At 40.9% G+C, this 24,610-nt stretch overlaps 1 protein-coding gene and 1 non-coding gene across 4 annotated transcripts in view; one reads left to right on the forward strand and one right to left on the reverse strand.

Moving 5' to 3' along the window:
- The window catches only part of LOC124607472 (Werner syndrome ATP-dependent helicase-like), a 227,863-nt gene that overhangs the window by 108,620 nt on the left and 94,633 nt on the right, over window positions 1-24,610 (reverse strand). For all 3 annotated transcript variants that reach the window (XM_047139823.1, XM_047139825.1, XM_047139824.1), the window contains 2 exons: window positions 562-699; window positions 274-409 (listed from right to left, as the gene is read on the reverse strand). In XM_047139823.1, coding sequence (XP_046995779.1) covers window positions 274-409; window positions 562-699 — 274 coding nt within the window. The remainder of the gene's footprint in view (window positions 1-273; window positions 410-561; window positions 700-24,610) is intronic.
- Trnas-cga lies at window positions 22,221-22,295 on the forward strand. Its single transcript has one exon. It is a non-coding gene; the product is annotated as a tRNA-Ser (tRNA).

Here is a 24,610-nt window from a genome sequence, read left to right on the forward strand (position 1 = left end):
GACAGGTTGAAACAAAGACAATGAGTAATACACAAATATATAACTCTAACTTGAGAGCCCATTCTGAGTATTGGCCCGGATTCATTTACCACTTTCTGTTTCATTCTGCATTTTATTTCACATGTTTTTCTCTGCATAGAAAGAGTAACAGTACTGAGACTACGGAAACATTAACAGTTTCTTAAGATTTCAGAATACAGCTGCTTTCAATTCACATGTATGTTTAATGTTCCGAGATCATCAGGACAGACTATAACAAGTTGTATAGCTAACCGGTTAAGCTGGAAGTCTGAGTTCTGAAAAAAGCAGTGGCATTTCGATGGTTCTCCGTCTCTCCCAGCACGTCCCACTTCCTGGTAAAATGACTCTATGTCCTTAGGAGCACCATAATGAATTACATTTCTGACATCTGTTGAAAAAATTATAAACAAATAAATTACATTTATAGGTAAATATAACAATACATAAAAACATAAAATGTAAAGCACAGAGATGGAAAAGAGAATGGCGGAAAAGAGAGAGAGAGAGAGACAGATAGAGAGAGAGAGAAATACTACTCACCAGGTTTGTTGATCCCCATACCAAATGCCACAGTAGCTATAACAGCTTGCAACTTATCATTAATGAAATCTGTGTGAATCCGTTTCCTTGTCTCCAATGATAAGCCTGCATGGTACACTCCACAACTTACACCTTCAGCTAAAAGATTGAGGCAAAGATATTATTTGTATTGGTACACTTTTACACAGGTTTTGTAGGTGAATTAAAATATGTTAAATTATTATTATTATTATTATCATCATCAAGCAATATAGATGATGTTGACTGTATTTACAATGTGATTCTGAAAATGCTTTAGAAATTTACTTACACACAGAATTTTATGGAGAAGGCTTATAAAGTATTTTAAACATAGCTGCACAACAGCAACGGTTCCACGTAATAAGATTAAAAACAGCCGACCAGTTGCAATGGATAAAGTAATCTTTACCTAGGTTTCGACAGATTTAAATCTATCTTCTTCAGAAGGCGGCCTGAGGACAATGAACATCGTAATTTATATTAAAAGGTATGAAGCATAAGTCAAGAATAGAGTTTAACACATATTAGAAAGCTCTTGTATTACAAAATATGAGAAGGATTCCTGGTACTTACAGTATTACATTAATATGGAATGATATGTCATTGTCGTTTTTACAAATATCTGCATAGATCCATTAGACCAAATAAAATATAGCCCTGAAAATAGGGTTGGTCAAGTAAATAAAAATTAGTGCATGGAAGTTGCAGAGCTCACGAGCGACTGAGTATAATCGGCCAGCGTAGTTACACTGCGGCCAGGGCAGGTGGCGCTCAAGTCGCGAACTATGTGCCGATTGGCGTACTGAAGCAACATGTAAAATATCAATATTAATTGCGTCCTTAGATAAAGTGACAATAAATAGAAGGAAAGCATTTAATACTCCCGTTATAACAGTATGTGAGCCTTGGGAACATTAACGTAGATATATACATCAAAAAGGCAGGTGACGCTTACACCGTGAGTTACATGCGGCATATACAGCCAGAATATAAAAGTTATATTACAAAATTAGTGAAGCACACACACCGTATATAAGTCAAAACTTTAAAAATAATCAGTAAGGGCTCTTAAGACAAAAATTACGAACCCTGGTGGATTGTGGACCAGGGTTCGTAATTTTTGTCTTAAGAGCCATTACTGATTATTTTTAAAGTTTTGACTTATATACGGTGTGTGTGCTTCACTAATTTTGTAATATAACTTTTATATTCTGGCTGTATATGCCACTGCATGTAACTCACGGCGTAAGCACCACCTGCCTTTTTGATGTATATATCTACGTTAATGTTCCCAAGGCTCACATACTGTTATAACGGGAGTATTAAATGCTTTCCTTCTATTTATTGTCACTTTATCTAAGGACGCAATTAATATTGATATTTTACATGTTGCTTCAGTACGCCAATCGGCACATAGTTCGCGACTTGAGCGCCACCTGCCCTGGCCGCAGTGTAACTACGCTGGCCGATTATACTCAGTCGCTCGTGAGCTCTGCAACTTCCATGCACTAATTTTTATTTACTTGACAAACCCTATTTTCAGGGCTATATTTTATTTGGACTAATGGATCTATGCAGATATTTGTAAAAACGACAATGACATATCATTCCATATTAATGTAATACTGTAAGTACCAGGAATCCTTCTCATATTTTGTAATACAAGAGCTTTCTAATATGTGTTAAACTCTATTCTTGACTTATGCTTCATACCTTTTAATATAAATTACGACGTTCATTGTCCTCAGGCCGCCTTCTGAAGAAGATAGATTTAAATCTGTCGAAACCTAGGTAAAGATTTCTTTATCCATTGCAACTGGTCGGCTGTTTTTAATCTTATTAAGGCTTATAAACATGGCAGAGGTGTCAACTGGTACCAAAATACTGAAAGTCTCATTCCATACATTCACTTTCATTTTGGCTAAATGTAACTGCCATTGGCCATACACCAAAGTCCATCTGAAGTCAATTTCTTACCGTATTTAATTCAGTATATCTGGTGTAACTTCTGCAATGTATTGGTTCATGTGCGATCTTTTTTGTAACAATCTCCAGACAACTGAATGAGGAACTCCAACCTTTCGCAATGCACAGTGTGTTGATTTCCTGCGACTGCGAACAAAACTCTCTCTCTCTCTCTCTCTCTCTCTCTCTCTCTCTCTCTCTCGACGACAGCCTCAGAAACTTGTAGGTGGCCTAGAGATTTGTTATGTTGAATGTTACAACCAGTTTGAATGAAATTCTGCTGCCAGGAGTAAATTGTAGACCAACTAGGAGCTTGCTTATTGTAACTGGTATGGAATTTAAATTTCCCTTGTAGCTAACTTTGTTTCTTTCGTCCAAAACATGTAACAAGCTTGTTCAGATCCTGTGAAGTCTGCCACTTTGATTTTCAATTTTATGTCTTTACTAGTGGCAGGACTCAGTACTACAACAATGAATCAATGAAAATTTTGTTACGACACCCTACATGTCTAAGTTGTATCAATAAAATTCTGTATGTAAGTGAAATTATAAAGTCCTTTTAGAATCATCCTATATTCACTGCTCAAAACAATTTAGAGTGACAAGAATCTGACTGAGTGTACCATGTACATAGTCTGTGATTAAGATAAATACTTTTGATCTTCAGTCTTCTGACATGTTTTAATAATGAAAACAATCTTCCACAACACGTTTGAAACCCACGGCTTAGTGGCAGTATTCAAAATTATCATGCTATGCCTAAGAGTGAAATAGATGAGCAATGTCTCACTCTGTTATCTAGTGAGTGTAAGCAATAAGGTTGTCTCTATACTATCTATGCATGCTTAATCAGTTAACATGAGGCATCTGGCTGAGGCAGAATGTGTTTGGGCAGTGACATTACTGCAGAAAGTTTGGACTATTTGTGCAGTGTGTACAGAGCTTAATGTGGCTTCATCTATTGTTTGGAGGGTTTGGAAACGATTTTGTGAAATTGTTACGTACATAAGAAAGCCATGGGAAATAGAAAACATTGGCCAGAGATGACCAATATGTGGTTAAATGTTCCCTCCGCCAGCACACTACGACTCCCCAGCATCTACAAAATGATATAAGAGCAGCAACTGGTTGCAGTGTCAGTGACCAAACAACAGTCAACAGACTCCGAGAGGTTGATTTAAAATCAACAAGACCTCATCACACCCCTTGGTTAACTGTTCAGCCCATGAGATATTGACTTGCATTTGCTGAGGAACATATGCAAGGGCAGCTGCATCACTGGAGCAATGTACTGTTTATGGACAAGTTCTGCTTTCATTTAAAACAGGATGTATATGTGTATATCCTCATGGTGAATGTTATAATGAAGCAGCAGTCCAGGAAAGGAAATATTTGGCTGCAGCTCATTCATGGAGTGGGATGGCATCACAAGTGATGGCCGATTGGACCTTCAGACACTCAGAGACCAACTTGATGCTCAGAGGTACTTCAACAAGATTGTACTGGGTCATGCTATACCCACTGCAATTGTAATGGATCCCCAGTTTCTCTTGCAATAAGACAACGTGAGGGCACATTCAGCAGTAGTCACCACAGAAATGTTACAGGAGCTTGTGATTCAAACATTAGACTGGCCTGCTCTGAGTCCTGACCTCAGTCCTATTGAGCATTTAGGCGAAATGCTGGACAGTCCACTTTGAGCATGTCCTGTAGTGAGTCAGTCTCTTGAACAGCTCGCAAAGGCCCTTATTAAGGAATGGGGAAAAAAATTCCACAAGAAAATGTTCGCAGATTTATCAGGAGTATGCCCTGAAGATGCGAGGGAGTAATATGGGCAAATGGAGGGCCTACCAGATATTGAAATGTTCCTTTTTGGGTAGTGTCTGATGGTACTTTTTGCTTCAGCTTCGGCTTCAGACAAAATTTGCCAAAGTTTTGGCTGAAGCTGAAGGTTTCTAGCAAGTGCCGAAATTGAACCAACTGTTAAAACTGTGGGATGGGCTCCCGATTGTGAAATTGCAAACCCCCCCCCCACACCCACCCACAAACATACCCACACACACACACACACACACACACACACACATATATACTTGGCCCATACTGTGTTGTGTCAGTCGCCCGCCATCGCCAGGACATACCAGTTCATACGCGAATTAGATTATCTACTTTGATATTTTGTCATATGGTTGTGAAAATTTTTATCTGACTGAAAGACAGAGCAGAATGAGTTTGTGAATAGCACCGTACTCTGGAAAGTTTTTCTGGTTCCCTCGGTTCTTCTCAGAGCTCATTGGCAGAACCTGGAATGTTCCATATCTCTAAGCACTGCTGCCAATGAAAGCAATTTGCAGTGTGCAACACTATAATGAAGAGAGTTCAACGCACAGTTTTGCTATACCTGGCCTCGTATCCCCCTCAGCTCCGGGAACTAGAAAAGCTTTACAAGGTATATTTGTTAGGTTTATATGCATGCGACCTTGAAGTTGGATATGTTCATTTGGATTGTTTCAACACGCATCATATTTGCTTGTTACCAGCAACAATGACAAAGAAGGAATAATATTTGAAAGACTGTGTGTGTGTGTGTGTGTGTGTGTGTGTGTGTGTGGGGGGGGGGGGGGGGGGGGGGGGGGGGGGTGCGTGTGTCCTCCTTTCGGAATTTTTTAAAAACAAGTGTCAAAAAGTACCCTGTTTAACCTTTACCAGAAAAAGAAACATTAGTATTTATACTGTTCCAATTTTTCACAAGGCTAATGTGAGGAACAAGTAATGGGATAAGGTTAGATTATGGAGAAGTGTTTTGCATGAGGGTTGTTCTTTTATTAATTTTCATCGAAACTGATCTCAAAAAGGACTCTGCCTAATCTCTACTAGAAAATATACAGACAGATATTCTACATGTTACAACTTTTCATGCGGCTGGCACCCAACATTCACAGGTCTTTGAGATATATAGTATGCACAGAGGCATACACTGACGCACAAGAACTATACAATTACTCATTTTTATTTACACTTCATTAGTTAGTTGTGTTTCAATTTAAGGTCAAAGATATTTGTATCTTGCTGTTCGCCCTGACACTAAAGAAACAATGATTTGTGCTGCTTTTTGGAATCATAATTTTCCATGTATTTCATCATATGTTCATCACTATTCTGCAATTGTCAGCAGGCTCTATATTCTATTTAATTACTGAAAATAAATGCATTTGTATGTACAAGCTGTTCAAAATATTCTTCTTGCGTCCCTTTACATTTATGTATTGAAAAGTTAGGATCTTACGTCATTGTTCTCTTCAGCGATGAAGAGTTTTAAGTCCTAATACGACAAGTCATCTGCAAACTAATGAAAAAATTGTTAATTTTAAACCAAAGAGCATTTATTTGGTTAGAAGAGGGCTTTTATCTGACAAATACTTGTTATGTTGCATTTTCCACTGCTCTATATAATTCTAGAACCAAAATATGAAGTTCTGTTTTTCTTCATCTTTACATATTTATGTGTCACAGACTGTAGATGCTCAAGTCTTACAACTTTTTATTTAGTCAGATTGTTTGAGCAGTAGGTAAAATGGCTTATTTGTTCGCCTCACTTTTTTTTTTTTGGGGGGGTGGGGGAGTGTGTTTGTTTCAACATTGCTGGCTGCTGTTTGTGAGAATTTTAGGACAAACAATAAATTTGCAAGACATATAGGCACCTCCTGCCACAACAGACAGTCCAGAAAAGTAATAACAAAAAATGATATAAGTAATGAAAATAAATTTATAATTTTAGAGATGTTGAAACGGCACAGAAGATTTTCCGCTTTTCGTTCTAGTAAGAATAACTTAGCCATTGTGAATTACCTTCTCTTTATTAATCTGTATTTTACTGTAAAATGTGCTACGAAAATTAGTGAAATACCCATTTCGTAGACCACATTCACTGATGTGAAACTAAAATAGGGAAACCCATGTAATCGACCAATACGGTCGGAAGCACTGTGACCACCTAATCGGCTGACAATAGCGACTGACGTCTGTCAAAAATAATCTGAAGACCAATGTCGGTTGCACTGTGAACGTACCCTTATACATGCAAGGATTATTTTCTTAATTAGTAAAAAATTCATATTCGTCGCCTCTCATATCTAACGGTTCACGTTCCAAACAACTATGCCAAGCGGCTGTGGGTTTGAATCCCAGGGGTAAATATGGTGTGATGAGCACAAGCATTTATATCAGTAGCATAGATTTTTCTATGTATTTAAGTATGTTTATTATGCTGTCTAGTCACTACAGTACAAGCTTCAGCTGAGTTTCGGGCCAGCGATGGTTGGTGTGATTGTTGAAAGATTTATTTGTTTATTGTCTTCTCTTTCAGGTAATAATCGCTTCTGCGAGACTAAATCCCATCTGGGAACATTTTTGGAAAAACAATTGGAAAGCACTTTGTAAAGTATGTAGTAGATCACTATCTCTTGGTAGTGACTTACCACGAAAACAGAACATTAAAAAAAAAAAAAAAAAAAGAATCATTTAGCCAGAGACATTTAACTTTTCGCAAAACAAAAAGGTAGTCAAACAATCTACTTTACTGGATATAATTGAGAAAAAAGTAGCTCTGCTTTGGCCTGATAAACATCCAATACTGTTACAAATCGATAAAGGTATTATGGAACTCATTATCGATGACATTCTGCCATACGATGTTGTTGAGGGAGATGCATTTCATAGGCTCAATTTGATTGACCCTGACACTCCATCCAGATACAGGAAAAAGTCTGAGAAATACTTGAGAAAGACTTTAATGCCAGCAATGTACGAAAACATAAAAGGTAAAATTTGTACAGTTTTTAGAAAAGGCTGAATGGGTATGCTTTATCACTGACATAAGGAGCAATCCAGCAAAGACATGCTCAATGTTGAGTAGCACAGCCCACTTCATTTAAGTCCCCAAATGAAAAAGTTATACTGACAGACAGCGTCTTGGAACAAGGTTTCAGAGAAACTCAACCAAATTACTGTTGAATTTAATTCAACAAATAAAATCGCATGGATATCTGCGACAAGACTTTTAATTTGCAAGCAGCCACGTGTTAAGGAAACTTTGATTATATTGGATGTATAGCTCACACAAACAGCAGCTAGTTTTTCATTATGTTATATTCAAAGAAGCTGCTGTAATTGATATAGTAAAAAAATTGTCACAAAATTGTAGGACATTTTAAAAGAAGTGAACAAGCTTCCTGATATTTAAACAAGTTTCAAGAAACATGCGACTTATCCGAACACAGTTTGATTCTTGATGCTGAAAACCACTGGAACAGCACTTATTTAACGTTGGAAAGACTCATTGAACAAAAAATTGCTATCAGCCTTTACATGGCAGAACGTGGTGGGATAATAGTTGCAACTGCAGAAGAATGGGAACAAATAAGCTACTGTATGATAATACTTAAGTGTTTTCTTCAAGCAACACTTCAAATTTCATGCAGCTCTTCATTAGTATCTTCAAAACTCTAATAGATCCCCATTTTAAAATGAAGTATTTGACTAAATATGAAACTGAAAACACGAAGACTGAAATATTATCATTTCTATGACAGAATGAGTCTCTGTCATGTCAAACAGCCCCTATGGACGTAGATATTGATGAGCTTAGATGTTCCTGTTCAATGTCAGATGCATCCTCAAAAAACTGATGATGATTTATGAGATTCACACAATAAACTTATGTTGCCTGTCACAAGTGGTAACGAGTTGTATTTGAAAAGGCACTATCCTCCTTTTCAAGAAAATTTAACACGTTTTTTAAAAGAACCTTTGCTTCTGGGGAATGCTGATATTTATGAATATTGAGCTTCTAGTCCATATACTTATCTATGCCCAATTGCACTGAAATACTTATTTGCTCCTCTTACTAGTGTTCCTAGTGAACAATTGTTCAGTGCAGCAGGACAGATATATGCGGACAGGCAATCTAACTTAATTGTGAAAATGTGGATAATTACTATTCTTAGCCTACAACATGAGATTGTTTAACTCTGATTATTAGTTATTTTTCATTGATAGGTATCAAATGGAAATTTAACATTCATTTGGCTATTACCATGTATTTTTCCAGTTGTAATTGTTCAAGTACTTTTTTAAGTAAATAAATAAGTGACTTTATTTCAAAGTGTTGTTATTTCTGACAGGCTGCAAGATAATATTAATAATCTCATTAAATTGTTTATATTATATTTTAAAAAAGACATTATCTTATTCACATTTTGTCGATCTTGAACGGAATTTCTTATGGGCTTCGGCTTCGACTGAAGATTAGGGTGATAGCCAATTAATCGGCTTTGGTTGGACACTACTTCTGGGCATTATGTGACGTAAGTGAAGGAGTTTCCAATTTTGTTTACAACAGTGTGTTGAATTTCTCATCATAACACCAACATGTGAGGTGAGAAAAGAAGAGGATATGTACATTTCTCTTAAAAAAGGTTCCATTTTCCAGAACAAAAGTGTGTTTCATTCCAAACATTCCTAAAAAGTAATACATGTGTTTAAAATGTGCCTCTAATTTTTTTTGAGCAGTGTATAGATATACCTCTGGTAGTAATAATTTGGGCATGTTATCAACTAGGAAATTGTTGTGTATATTCAAATGAAGATGCACAGAACACAAATGAACTACTGGGCTCTAACCACTGCAGTAGGCTACAAGACACTAAATTAGTTAACATAAAATAAAAATGCTATGCAACTCATTCATACCACAATTCACAATGTTTTAATTTGCTACTATTTTGAAGACTTACACAGAGAGCACATATACAGAGAAATCTACATTACATGTGTCATAACTCCTGCAGTAGCACTGTGAATCTTTCACAGTTGTTACAAATCCATTCACACTATATATCATTTGGTACTATCCACTGCTTAAATCATGACATCATACATTGTGTATTATTTTCATTTGATAGTTAGTGTCTAATTGGAGCAATAGCAATTTGCACCTCATCAGGGAGGCCATCTTAGATGAGACTGGTATTCTGATACCAAATCAACTGACATTGTCATTATTAGAATATCAGTGTTATCTCTTAATTAATAATTTCAGGAGTAAAGGTGTTAATGAACAACTGAGGTGCTGAGTTATCAATAGGCATGTAAACAAGAGTTATAATGCTACTAGCTTTTGGATGAATCCTTCTTCACAGCTACAGAATATACATACAAGTTGCACCTGAAAAGTTTGTGAATAGTCATGCAAAATAAACAAAATGAGTTACAAACAAAATACATTTACTGATCTTCAAAGTAATCACCATTAGCTACAGCACACTTCTAATATTAGTTGAAAGGCTATTGGAAACTGCGAAACGGCCAGCAAACACTTGTTGTGGAGCCACCTTGGCCACACATTTTTGGATATTATTGTTGTCTCTAAATGTTCACGTATAACAGTGCTTACACCTTCTTTGCTTATTTTAAACTATTCTGCTACCATTCTCAAAGACAGCTCCCAAGCATTTATTGCACTTGTTTGATGCTGTCTGGGATTGTGAGTGACTGTCCACATAAAATGCAGTGCAGAAATTACAGCAGGACTGGTATATGATATGACTGTCTTCAAAGCTGGCCTAGCCTTAATTAGGATATATATGTGTCATGACTGCGATAGGATGTGCTGGGTGAGTCCATCGGATAGGTCTTGCTCCTGAGCCTTCTGCAAGGGTATAATGAATAAGGCAATGGGTTGAGAGTATGTATGACCAGAGGACTATAATGTTTTGTAGATTGAGTTGGTGTTCAGTACAGACTTGGGAGTGATGGGATGTAATGTGGGTAGGATGTTCCTTATTTATAGGCACAATGATAAGTACTCAAACTCATAGTGGGGGTATGGAAAAGTTGATCCATTTCAAAATGATACAAGCTGATGAGAAGGAGCTCTGTTGGAGAGTAGTCAGAGGGTTAGGGGTGTGTATGGATATGGCACGGGAAATCTGTTTGCAGACTAAGTTTGGGGGAGGGGGGGGGGGGGGGGGGTGATGTGAAGAACTTTATAAGACATCCAGCATACTGGGTAAGGAGTTGTTCATTACTGCAGATCTGTTGCCCATGGGTGGTCAGACAACATGGGAGAGACTTTTTAGTATGAAAGGGACAACCGCTGTCAAAATAGATGGTGGACTTGACACAGACAAGAGGTTTGGATGGAACCATCAGTGGAGTGGAGGTCAACTTCCAGAAAGATAGGATGCTGGGCTGAGGATGAGGGGAAGTGCATGGAAGGGACGGTTGTTAAGTCCATGGAGAACTGAAGATCAGGTATCTTGGCCCTGGGTCAAAATCATGAAGACGTATCCTATGTACCCAAACCAGAGAAGGGCTTGGGGATTTTGAGCAGCTCTGAGGACTACTTCTAGATTATCCATGAACATATTGGCATAGGAAGGTGCCGAGCAAGTATCTGTTGCTGTGCTGTGGATTTGTTTGTATGTATATCATCTCGTCAAAGGAGTAATAGTTCTCTGTAAGGATGCTGTTTTTTAGGTGTAGTGGGTGTAGTTGTGTGTAAGTATGAAGTTTATTAAGTGTGGAAGGTACAAGGCACTTTGTTTGGTGTTGACAGGACACAGGGAGAGGTAGTACTTGATGACAGCAAGACCATGAGCATGGAGTATGTAGATGTATAAGAAGATGATGTAAACAGTGACAAGTAGGGACCCAAGATGTGATGGGATGGGTACAGTTCACAGTTAGTGAAGGAAGTGGTTTATGTCTTTGATATGGGAAACTAGGCTTCGGTGTTGGTCAAGAAGAACCCAGAGTCTTTTGGTAGAAGCTCAGTAATCAGCAATAGTGAGGCATTAACCATTGTTCGATTTATGGATTTTGGAAAGCATGTAGAAGGTGGATGTGGAAGAGATGGTTGGGCTGAGGAAGGAGATGGATTAAGGGCATGGATTCTAAGATAGACCTAATGATTTGAGAAGAGATTGGAGGTTAGGCTGGACTACTGGGATGGGATAACTGCGGCAGAGCTTGTAGGCGGAGGAGTCAGGCAGTTAGTTGTCTGATGCCTTCTGGCAGATAATCACTTTAGTTGAACACAACAGTGGTGGTACCTACGTCTGCAAAAAGAATGATAAAAGCAGATTCCTCTTCTTTCTTCTATAGTGAGGTTCATGTTCATGGGAAGGGACCTAGGGAAGCAGAGCAAAGCAAAGTTGTAGGTAACTCAAACAATAGATAATTCAGGATGAATAACAATAATATGAAAAGATTGCTGGTCACTACAAACAGAAGGAGTTCACTAGCAGACAGGCACATTGAATAAATATGGCTAGATATTATTAGCTAATAATTCATACATACATGACCACCGACTGCTGTCTCCAGGTTCTAAGGCCCAACTGCAACTTCATCTGAGGTGAGCAGTAGTCACACTAGTCACACCTAGAGTTGATAATGGGGGTACAGAAGAAGTATGGAATGGAAAGGGAGAGGGATAGCAGCATAGCAGTGGGAGAATATTCTGCTACCACTGCCTGTGAGTGTGTGCAGGGATAGGATAGTGAGCTGCTAGGGGCAGAATCGAGAGGTTGGGAAGGAGAGGGAGGGGTATAAATGGGAGACAAGTAGAGAAAGGGAAGAGCTGAAGCAATTCAGAAAAGCTGGTGCTGGCGGGAAGAATCCGGATGACACAGGTTGTGAAGCAGTCACTTAAGCCAAACAAATCATGTTGGGTGGGATGTTCAGTTTCTTGGGCATAGAACTTTGATGTACAGAAGGGACTTCTTTAGAGTGCAAAGGGCAGTATCTGACCAAGTGAAGGTATTGTTAATGGTTTATAGGGCTTGACATGGCTGTAGCTGCCTTCAGGTGGAGGTTAGCATCTAGGAAGGTGGCCTGTTGGGATGAGGAGGGCCATATGAAGTGAATGGGGGAAATGGCTTCAAAGTCCTGAAGGAATGTAGATAGGCTATCCTCACCATCAGCTTAGAAAAGATGAGGTCGTCAACGAATCTGAACCGTGAGATGGGTATGGCATTCTGCATGGCTAGATGGCAGTCTGAGCCAGAATAGTGTCATTTAGCTGCCAATTACTGTACCACAGATTTGGAAGGAGAAGTAACTGTGGGTGAAGATATAGTTGGTCATGGTGACCAGGTTGTAAGTGTGAACCAGTCGGGCATTTGGAAAGGTAGTGTTCAATTGCGGCAAGACCATGGGCATTGTGGAAGTTAGTGCAGATGATGTGATGATAATGTTTTGGTTTGTAGGGTGCTCAACTGTGCGGTTATCAGTGCCCGTACAAATTCCCAACCTTTGCTCAGTCCCATCTCGCCACTTTCATGAATGATGATGAAATGATGAGGACACCACAAACACCCAGTCATCTCAAGGCAGGTAAAAATCCCAGACCTTGCCGGGAATCGAACCCAGGACCCCATGCTTGGGAAGCGAGAACGCGACCGCAACACCACAAGCTGTGGACAGTTAGCACAGAGGAAGGTGGCACCGACAGTGATGAGCAGCATGCCAGGTGCCTCAGTACCATCAACAGTGATGAGCAGCATGCCAGGTACCTCAGTACCATCAACAATCGGACAAATTGGATCACGCTCATTGACAGCGTTACAAGCACCTCTTGCCTTGTCCTGAAATGAAAACTATCCTCACCACAAACCTCCCTAACCCTCGCACAGCAGTATTCCACTGCCCACCTAATCTACTATATTCCTGCCCATCCCCATTACAATTAGCTCCCAACCCCTTGCCCCATGGCTCATATCGTTGCAAGAGACCTACAAGGAGTGGTCTAAAAGTAACGGGAATTTTTGTTTTTCTGAAAGAATGTCTATTTATTCATCAACATCAACTTTGTCTCCTTCAAAGTAATTCCTCTCCAATATAAAACACTTGTGCCAATGCTTTTTCCAATCTTGGAAGCAATTCTGGAACCTACTTTTCATTACAATGTTCACCCCCCTCAGTGATTCTGTTTTCATCTCATAAATGGTGATAAAACTACATTCTCTTCAGCCTTGGGAATATAAACAAGTCACTGTGGGGGTGGGGGTCTTGTCTAGCAAATACAGTGGCTCAGGCAACATAATGGATTTGTTTGAGATGGGAATGAAAGCATTATTGTGGTGGAATTTCCACGAGTGGTTTCACCACAATTATGTTCTCTTTCTTTGGACTGCTTCACGCAAGTGGCACACAGCTTCTAGTTAGTATTCCTTACTGACTGTACAGCCATATGAAAAGAACTGATATGCACTATCCCACTGTAATCGAAGTAAACTGTGAAAAGAATCTTCATGTGAGATTGAGCTCAGCAATTTTTTTTTGGTTTGGCTCTTCAGACAGTTTCCATTGGGATGACTGGGCCTTTGTTTCAACATCATAAACTTATACCATGTTTCGTCTCCTGTTATAACCTTCTTTAGAAGTTATGGATTTTTGTCGACTCCATTCAGCAATTCCTGAACAACAAGGCTTTTGGCTGAAATTCAAAAATTTCAGGAAAAAATTTGCTGCTATATGTTTCATGCCCAAAACATCCAAAAACATTGCTTGGAATGAGCCAAAGGATATGCTGCCATCATCACCAATCTCTCTGAAGGCGATTTGGCAATATTCCAGACTCATTTTCTTTACATCTTCAATACTGTGAACATAATTGATGTGCTAGGGCCCATAGGACAGTCATAGTCTTCAACATCTCTTCAACTTTCCTTGAAACATTTATACCACTCAAATTCTCGTTGTACTCATGGCATATTCATCAACAGACACAGTCAACATTTCAAATGGGATGCTGCACTTTTTTTTTACCACAAAATTTAATGAAAATCCTTTGCTCCATCTTTTTTGAATGTAAAAATTTGCAGAGCATTCAAAAAAGTTGAAAAAGCAAACATACATCGATAACATATGTACCAACAATATAAAAAAAATTGAAAATCAGATGTATAAAGCCTGCAAAATTGAAAAAAAAAAAATCATTTTTTTAATCACCCCCCTCCCCACTATGACCAACTCCAGTCCTGTCACAGGCATCTCCTATTCCATCCAAGGTACAGTTACCTGTGAAAGCAGCCATGTGATCTGGCAATCTAGCTGCAACCACTATGCAGCACTCCATATGGGCAAGACCACTTATGAGCTGCCTGTCTGCATAATGTGCACACGAGATAACCTTCGCCGTGCAAGACAGACAATATATAAAACTATTGAAGACGTCGAAATGACAACATCTGCTGCTGACAAGAAGAAGAATACTATAAAATCTGTCGCTGCACATTCACTACTAGATGGACCCGCTGTCTTCTGTGGATGTAGACTGAACTTCAGTATTGATCTTAATGATACATTTTCTCATGGCAACGGCTGGCTAACTGTTGCAATTGTATGAGGTGCTGAGCATGCCACCGAACACGATATATTCAACTTCAATGCTCACTTCACAAACTGTGCCGTCTGGCTTTTTACAAACAACTCCACCTTTCCTGAATTGTGCACACGGGAACTCTTCTTGGAACATGTCCTTCATTCCTATAACCCACTGACATCGACCTTCATCTCCCCCTCCAGCACCACGCATGTCTTCATCCCACGTCTGTGTGTGTGTGTGTGTGTGTGTGTGTGTGTGTGTGTGTGTGTGTGTGTGTGTGAGAGGGAGGGAAGGAGGAAGGGAGGGTGTGTGTTGTCCACATATGGTGAAGGTTCCTTGTATGGTGACAATGAAAATGTTTTGAAAATTCAGGATTACCTATCATTTTGAAGTTCTCACGCCTATACATTATTGTCTATATAAACCCATACATGCATGTTATCCCTAGGAGGAATATCACTGAAGGCACAACCTCTTTGCTGACATTTGCAGTTTTCTGCTTGTGGTTCCACGATTAGTGTCCAGCACTAATCGGCTAACACTGATCCACTCCACTTTCCCTGGTATCTCATTTTCATGCCTGAAATTTGCTGGTGGAAGCATTCTCCATGCTTATTTGTTGCAGTATCACAGTTATCAGCAAAGAAGTCCAAGTGGAAATCCAGGAAATGTTACTTTTAAGGACGGGTTACACTCCAGTTTATTGTAACAGTGCAGAAAATCCGGCACATGATCCTTATAGTTTTCTGCCCTTTTATTTCCTTGAAAGTTTGTTGCCACTTGAACAAAGGCATTGAAAGCTAACTTTTCACCACCTATCAGTATAGTGTTGAAATACTCATCTTTGTACAGTTTGCGTATCTGGAGGATGAAAATCCTCTCTTTTATTTTCACCTCACTAAGATGTGGAAATTTCTTGCACAAACAGAGAAATGCTTCCCCAACTTTTGTTCATGGCCTTAATGAAGTTTTTCAATAGTCTAAATTTTATATGAGAAGCAGAGAGAATTATATTCTTGGATTTGACAAGTGCTTCGCGCATAACATGTGAAATCCTGGTTCAAGTGATTGACAATTAGGCCAGTCTTTCTTTTACAATGACGTGCTTTGGTGTGACTATCCCAGAGGCAGGAAGCAACAGAATTTGTGTAGCCATGTTGTTGGCCGAGTAATATGCCTATGAAATCTGCCATTTAAACTCATCATAGTTCAATCGCAAAAACAACTGTTTCATGTTATCTTATGTTTTTTCATGTAAGGTGCATATCCAATCAGAATCAATGGTAACACATTGCCATTATGCAGTAGCACACACCTGAGACTTACTTTGGAGGGTTGATCAACAACCTCCACAACTTTTATAGACAATGATAACAGCTGCCATCAGTCCCTGAGCATAACTAAAAAATACCAAGTTCTTTTCAATTTTGAAAAACGGAAGGAATGGCATATGGCAGTTACGGAATGCAATCACATTTACTACCTTATCAAGACAATTTCACTGTTGTAGTCCTGATGCCAACAACTCAGCTTTACCTTTTGGCAATTCCAGATATCTCACTACATCATTTTAAGTCCACACTGTTTTATTTTGTGAATCTCTGTACACTCACTGTTACACACAATCTCAGGATCTTTCAAAGATCTGGATTTTGAAGATGTTGGTGCAGCACTAGTTTAACTACTGCCCTCGTCATTATCACAATCAGGTAGGACGGGAACTACCAGTCCATCTCCACGAGACATCTGTCGCATCACCCGCAGTATGTAGGATATGTCAAGAGAGAGTTTTTCTTCTTGCAAATACCATGTGTTAATGGAGTAGTCATACAAAAGTAATGATCATTCACATGGTTTGATGGTTCTCGCTAGGTCGTGGCTATAGCAAAATCCATGGAATATTTTACAATTCAACCATGAATTAATAACGAGATACAAGATATGCAACATATGTGAGGAGCCCAGCACTCGTCCTCTGTCTGCAAATGTAGCAAACATTGTCAGCACTGTTTATGCATTTGCAAGGCATATTAAATCACAGGAATTACAATGACCGCATGTACTAACTACACATCAGTAACATGTTCTCCAGCACACAAACAGAAGACAGTTTTTAGCATACTGAAAGTACACTTAAATGAAGCATGCTCCTCTCCTTCTTTCTCTTCCCCTTCCCCTTTTTGCTATGATCCTGCACTAAAAATAGCAACAAAATATACAGTTACTGTTGCCTGGAACTTCATCACACTTTCTACCATCATTAGGATTTTGAAGCCTATATGGGAAGGCACTGACAATGAATGCTAATAAAAATTATCTTAATTAAATGCACCCATCTTTAACTTGGAAACAACAGCTAATTTGAGTTCTTCATTTATGTTTTTGTTATCAGCATGATTGATACAGTTAACAAACATTTATTTTACCCCAGTTACATTTTCACTGTTGGCCAGTGTAATATCTAGCAATCTTTATTCAACATAATACATCTACCACTTAATGCCTGCTCTATGTAGCGAGCAGCAATCTACCCTGTTCAAAATTTGGGGGTAAGAAGTTCCTGGACAACAAAGAGGGGATGACTAGGGGGGAGTGTCAGAATTGGACAGAAGTAAGAAGTGAGAGGGGTAAGGTTCAAAGTGGATAGAGTCAGCTTAAGTTGGGGTGATTGATGTAAAAAAGTGTTTTTGCAGTAGGCAGTAAACCGACCAGTACACAGAGCACACTCTGTGTGAAAAAATGGACAGTATTTGAAGACTGATTTACTGTGTCACTGCATTTTACTGTTGACTGTGCAATGCATTTTATAACTGACATCAATGATAGAGAATGACTTTTTTTTAGCATGTAGTAAGAATGTTGCAATGCGGACTGTTTAAAACAATTTTATGATACTGGAAGATGATTAGGTGACCCAAAGCAGTAGTTAATAAAAATTGTTCCTCCTATTCATGGTAGTTCTAAAACATGACCTTTTTCGAATTCTTATTTTTATTGTGTACATGAAGATTCAAAATTACAAATAAACAATGTGATCCAAGATTGGAATGATAATAAAGCGAATCTTTTCCTTGATCACTGAAAACTTTTATGTGACTATATCACAACTTGTAATTTTTAACTGTTTTACAAACATTCTGCGCGGTCTATTGATGCCATATTCAAGACAATGAACAAATTTCTTCCCATGAAAAGTATATTAGTTATTGTTAATATGATTTACCAAAGGCAAAAGCACTTTTAAGTCTTGTTTGATGACTTTCTCTCTCTTAATAACTGTCATCACTGTAACAAAATTTTAACTGCGAATTCCATTCCTGTTTGTTTCCTATGAGAAAGAAACTGAGTATTTGTTGCTAGGAAATGTAAAGTACTTCCTTGGCATGTGAAAAGTCCGATGAGTTGTGCCACATGCTTATCAATAAAAGCCAACAGTATTATTTAACAAGACTTACTTTACTACCAGTGTGGTCTGCTTAATTCCCCCAGCTGACACCTGTCACATTAAAGACAACTTTCACTAACATTAAATGTCTGGGGACATTCTTTGAATAATTCTTTATTTGTCATAAATTATTTTGGCAACTAGTACCATCCATAGTCTCTTTCTAGGTTGGCCTTATTTTGTTGCTCACATAAGTTGGTAATTGTATTTGTCACTTGTGGGGCACTGACCTGGTTAATTTAATTATGACGATGATGAAAATCTAAGAGATCAACATGGCTAAAAACAATACAAATTTTCATTTTAATTTAAATAAAAATTATTACACAGTCCACAACAATCTCAAACTTAAATGTTTAGGCTGGAGTCTAGAAGGTATACAAAATTTAAAAATTTGTAGCACGATCAACCTGTTGTCAACTAAAACAGTTTCCAGCTCCCCAAACTGTTTCCTGCTACCCCCTCATCAAAAAAAGATGCAACATACCCTGTCAAAATGTGGATGCCACATGTACCGCAAACAGGTAGCCCCTCTCACCAGAGTAAGATAAGAGTCAGATACTCATTAGTCAAAGGACAGTGCCCTGTGTGTCAGTGGCACGAGGTAAGCCAAGGCTAAATGGTTTGTTTTAATGACCACAGCTTATTGTCTATCACTTTCAGTTAATTTTCCTCCCAATGGCTTCTGATACTTTGACTCAACAAAGACATAATATCTCACATGGGGCACCACACTGCAAATGTCTCTCTGATTACCTCCTTTGGATGCTACATCTGCATGCTCATTTTTCTGGATTTCAACATATCCTGATACCAAAGGAATGCTACAACCTTACCTGGTGTTTGCAGCAAGGGGAGTAAGTCGAGTACCACACTGCAAATGTCTCTCTGATGACCTCCTTTGGATGCTACATCTGCATGCTCATTTTTCTGGATTTCAACATATCCTGATACCAAAGGAATGCTACAACCTTACCTGGTGTTTGCAGCAAGGGGAATAAGTCGAGTATTTTTTAACCATTTCGGTTTCTTTCTGGTGGGCAGATCTGTTTGACTGCTTAGTGGGCGCTGAGAGAATCAAAGCAGACTAAAATTTATTGTGCTTTATCTGGCTCCTGATGATAGAGATAATTCTGCACTGAGAATATTTCTGACAGGCGAATTTTCAGGGTAAAACAATAGAACAGGTCCAAGTTGTTCTCCTGCATGGATGCATCTGTGTGTACTGAAATGAAACTGTTGTGTATTTGTGAAATTTCTTGAAAATAAGATTCAGTAATGACATCTGGTGAGTGACTTAAAATTCCGCCTCACTGGTTGCCATTATGTGAATTACAATACTCCTTTATTTTGAATTTGTTACTAAGCAGTTTCAGCTATGCTGCAATTTTTAAATGATTGTAAATCAAAAGCCCATTAAAATGGACATATTTGGGTTACAGTACAAGAATCCATCAAGTCACACAATGGTAAAAACATAGGAGGAAGAATGGATGTTACAAATAAACACATAGCACCAAGTGTCTCTTTAACAGCAGTAATGCAGAATAACACTTAAGCTGTTAAACAGGCTACCATGCTACATACAGTGACACTGTGCGTCAGCTGATCTGAAGTAAACAGGATGGTGAGGTAATTTAGTTTGTTGATTCATTATTTCTTGAATGAGATTTTCACTCTGCAGCGGAGTGTGCGCTGATATGAAACTTCCTGGCAGATTAAAACTGTGTGCCCGACCGAGACTCTAACTCGGGACCTTTGCCTTTCGCGGGCAAGTGCTCTACCAACTGAGCTACCGAAGCACGACTCACGCCCGGTACTCACAGCTTTACTTCTTCCAGTACCTCGTCTCCTAGCTTCCAAACTTTACAGAAGCTCTCCTGCGAACCTTGCAGAACTAGCACTCCTGAAAGAAAGGATATTGCGGAGACATGGCTTAGCCACAGCCTGGGGGATGTTTCCAGAATGAGATTTTCACTCTGCAGCGGAGTGTGCGCTGATATGAAACTTCCTGGCAGATTAAAACTGTGTGCCCGACCGAGACTCGAACTCGGAACCTGTGCCATTCGCGGGCAAGTGCTCTACCAACTGAGCTACCGAAGCACGACTCACGGCCGGTACTCACAGCTTTACTTCTGCCAGTACCTCGTCTCCTACCTTCCAAACTTTACAGAAGCTCTCCTGCGAACCTTGCAGAACTAGCACTCCTGCCAGGAAGTTTCATATCAGCGCACACTCCGCTGCAGAGTGAAAATCTCATTCTGGAAACATCCCCCAGGCTGTGGCTAAGCCATGTCTCCGCATATCCTTTCTTTCAGGAGTGCTAGTTCTGCAAGGTTCGCAGGAGAGCTTCTGTAAAGTTTGGAAGGTAGGAGACGAGGTACTGGCAGAAGTAAAGCTGTGAGTACCGGCCGTGAGTCGTGCTTCGGTAGCTCAGTTGGTAGAGCACTTGCCCGCGAAAGGCACAGGTTCCGAGTTCGAGTCTCGGTCGGGCACACAGTTTTAATCTGCCAGGAAGTTTCATATCAGCGCACACTCATTCTGCAAGGTTCGCAGGAGAGCTTCTGTAAAGTTTGGAAGGTAGGAGACGAGGTACTGGAAGAAGTAAAGCTGTGAGTACCGGGCGTGAGTCGTGCTTCGGTAGCTCAGTTGGTAGAGCACTTGCCCGCGAAAGGCAAAGGTCCCGAGTTCGAGTCTCGGTCGGGCACACAGTTTTAATCTGCCAGGAAGTTTCATATCAGCGAACACTCCGCTGCAGAGTGAAAATCTCATTCTGGAAACATCCCCCAGGCTGTGGCTAAGCCATGTCTCCGCCACATCCTTTCTTTCAGGAGTGCCAGTTCTGCAAGGTTCGCAGGAGAGCTTCTGTAAAGTTTGGAAGGTAGGAGACGAGGTACTGGCAGAAGTAAAGCTGTGAGTACCGGGCGTGAGTCGTGCTTCGGTAGCTCAGTTGGTAGAGCACTTGCCCGCGAAAGGCACAGGTTCCGAGTTCGAGTCTCGGTCGGGCACACAGTTTTAATCTGCCAGGCAGTTTCATATCAGCGCACACTCCGCTGCAGAGTGAAAATCTCATTCTGGAAACATCCCCCAGGCTGTGGGTAAGCCATGTCTCCGCAATATCCTTTCTTTCAGGAGTGCTAGTTCTGCAAGGTTCGCAGGAGAGCTTCTGTAAAGTTTGGAAGGTAGGAGACGAGGTACTGGAAGAAGTAAAGCTGTGAGTACTGTGTGTGAGTCGTGCTTCGGTAGCTCAGTTGGTAGAGCACTTGCCCGCGAAAGGCAAAGGTCCCGAGTTCGAGTCTCGGTCGGGCACACAGTTTTAATCTGCCAGGAAGTTTCATATCAGCGCACACTCCGCTGCAGAGTGAAAATCTCATTCTGGAAACATCCCCCAGGCTGTGGCTAAGCCATGTCTCCGCACACCCTTTCTTTCAGGAGTGCTAGTTCTGCAAGGTTCGCAGGAGAGCTTCTGTAAAGTTTGGAAGGTAGGAGACGAGGTACTGGCAGAAGTAAAGCTGTGAGTACCGGCCGTGAGTCGTGCTTCGGTAGCTCAGTTGGTAGAGCACTTGCCCGCGAAAGGCACAGGTTCCGAGTTCGAGTCTCGGTCGGGCACACAGTTTTAATCTGCCAGTAAGTTTCATATCAGCGCACACTCCGCTGCAGAGTGAAAATCTCATTCTGGAAACATCCCCCAGGCTGTGGCTAAGCCATGTCTCCGCAATATCCTTTCTTTCAGGAGTGCCAGTTCTGCAAGGTTCGCAGGAGAGCTTCTGTAAAGTTTGGAAGGTAGGAGACGAGGTACTGGAAGAAGTAAAGCTGTGAGTACCGGCCGTGAGTCGTGCTTCGGTAGCTCAGTTGGTAGAGCACTTGCCCGCGAAAGGCAAAGGTCCCGAGTTCGAGTCTCGGTCGGGAACACAGTTTTAATCTGCCAGGAAGTTTCATATCAGCGCACACTCCGCTGCAGAGTGAAAATCTCATTCTGGAAACATCCCCCAGGCTGTGGCTAAGCCATGTCTCCGCCAAATCCTTTCTTTCAGGAGTCCTAGTTCTGCAAGGTTCGCAGGAGAGCTTCTGTAAAGTTTGGAAGGTAGGAGACGAGGTACTGGCAGAAGTAAAGCTGTGAGTACCGGCCGTGAGTCGTGCTTCGGTAGCTCAGTTGGTAGAGCACTTGCCCGCGAAAGGCACAGGTTCCGAGTTCGAGTCTCGGTCGGGCACACAGTTTTAATCTGCCAGGAAGTTTCATATCAGCGCACACTCCGCTGCAGAGTGAAAATCTCATTCTGGAAACATCCCCCAGGCTGTGGGTAAGCCATGTCTCCGCAATATCCTTTCTTTCAGGAGTGCTAGTTCTGCAAGGTTCGCAGGAGAGCTTCTGTAAAGTTTGGAAGGTAGGAGACGAGGTACTGGCAGAAGTAAAGCTGTGAGTACCGGGCGTGAGTCGTGCTTCGGTAGCTCAGTTGGTAGAGCACTTGCCCGCGAAAGGCACAGGTTCTGAGTTCGAGTCTCGGTCGGGCACACAGTTTTAATCTGCCAGGAAGTTTCATATCAGCGCACACTCCGCTGCAGAGTGAAAATCTCATTCTGGAAACATCCCCCAGGCTGTGGCTAAGCCATGTCTCCGCAATATCCTTTCTTTCAGGAGTGCTAGTTCTGCAAGGTTCGCAGGAGAGCTTCTGTAAAGTTTGGAAGGTAGGAGACGAGGTACTGGAAGAAGTAAACCTGTGAGTACCGGGCGTGAGTCGTGCTTCGGTAGCTCAGTTGGTAGAGCACTTGTCCGCGAAAGGCGAAGGTCCCGAGTTCGAGTCTCGGTTGGGCACACAGTTTTAATCTGCCAGGAAGTTTCATATCAGCGCACACTCCGCTGCAGAGTGAAAATCTCATTCTGGAAACATCCCCCAGGCTGTGGCTAAGCCATGTCTCCGCAACATCCTTTCTTTCAGGAGTGCTAGTTCTGCAAGGTTCGCAGGAGAGCTTCTGTAAAGTTTGGAAGGTAGGAGACGAGGTACTGACAGAAGTAAAGCTGTGAGTACCGGGCGTGAGTCGTGCTTCGGTAGCTCAGTTGGTAGAGCACTTGCCCGCGAAAGGCACAGGTTCCGAATTCGAGTCTCGGTCGGGCACACAGTTTTAATCTGCCAGGAAGTTTCATATCAGCGCACACTCCGCTGCAGAGTGAAAATCTCATTCTGGAAACATCCCCCAGGCTGTGGCTAAGCCATGTCTCCGCAATATCCTTTCTTTCAGGAGTGCCAGTTCTGCAAGGTTCGCAGGAGAGCTTCTGTAAAGTTTGGAAGGTAGGAGACGAGGTACTGGAAGAAGTAAAGCTGTGAGTACCGGGCGTGAGTCGTGCTTCGGTAGCTCAGTTGGTAGAGCACTTGCCCGCGAAAGGCAAAGGTCCCGAGTTCGAGTCTCGGTCGGGCACACAGTTTTAATCTGCCAGGAAGTTTCATATCAGCGCACACTACGCTGCAGAGTGAAAATCTCATTCTGGAAACATCCCCCAGGCTGTGGCTAAGCCATGTCTCCGCCACATCCTTTCTTTCAGGAGTGCTAGTTCTGCAAGGTTCGCAGGAGAGCTTCTGTAAAGTTTGGAAGGTAGGAGACGAGGTACTGGCAGAAGTAAAGCTGTGAGTACCGGCCGTGAGTCGTGCTTCGGTAGCTCAGTTGGTAGAGCACTTGCCCGCGAAAGGCACAGGTTCCGAGCGAGTCTCGGTCGGGCACACAGTTTTAATCTGCCAGGAAGTTTCATATCAGCGCACACTCCGCTGCAGAGTGAAAATCTCATTCTGGAAACATCCCCCAGGCTGTGGCTAAGCCATGTCTCCGCAATATCCTTTCTTTCAGGAGTGCTAGTTCTGCAAGGTTCGCAGGAGAGCTTCTGTAAAGTTTGGAAGGTAGGAGACGAGGTACTGGCAGAAGTAAAGCTGTGAGTACCGGGCGTGAGTCGTGCTTCGGTAGCTCAGTTGGTAGAGCACTTGCCCGCGAAAGGCAAAGGTCCCGAGTTCGAGTCTCGGTCGGGCACACAGTTTTAATCTGCCAGGAAGTTTCATTATTTCTTGTTTTTATTTTTCATTAAGAACTCTTAAAACTTTATCAAAAACATCAGTTAAATTTGAGAATGTTTTAATCCTGTTTCACATTAAGACATACAAAGTTGAAGGCATGCACATGAGAAAAATACGAGTTTAAAAGTTTATCATTCAAAAATGGAATTAGAAGTCATGATAAAACAA

This window comes from Schistocerca americana, chromosome 3 (genome assembly GCF_021461395.2).
Source record: "Schistocerca americana isolate TAMUIC-IGC-003095 chromosome 3, iqSchAmer2.1, whole genome shotgun sequence".
NCBI classification, from domain to species: domain Eukaryota; kingdom Metazoa; phylum Arthropoda; class Insecta; order Orthoptera; family Acrididae; genus Schistocerca; species Schistocerca americana.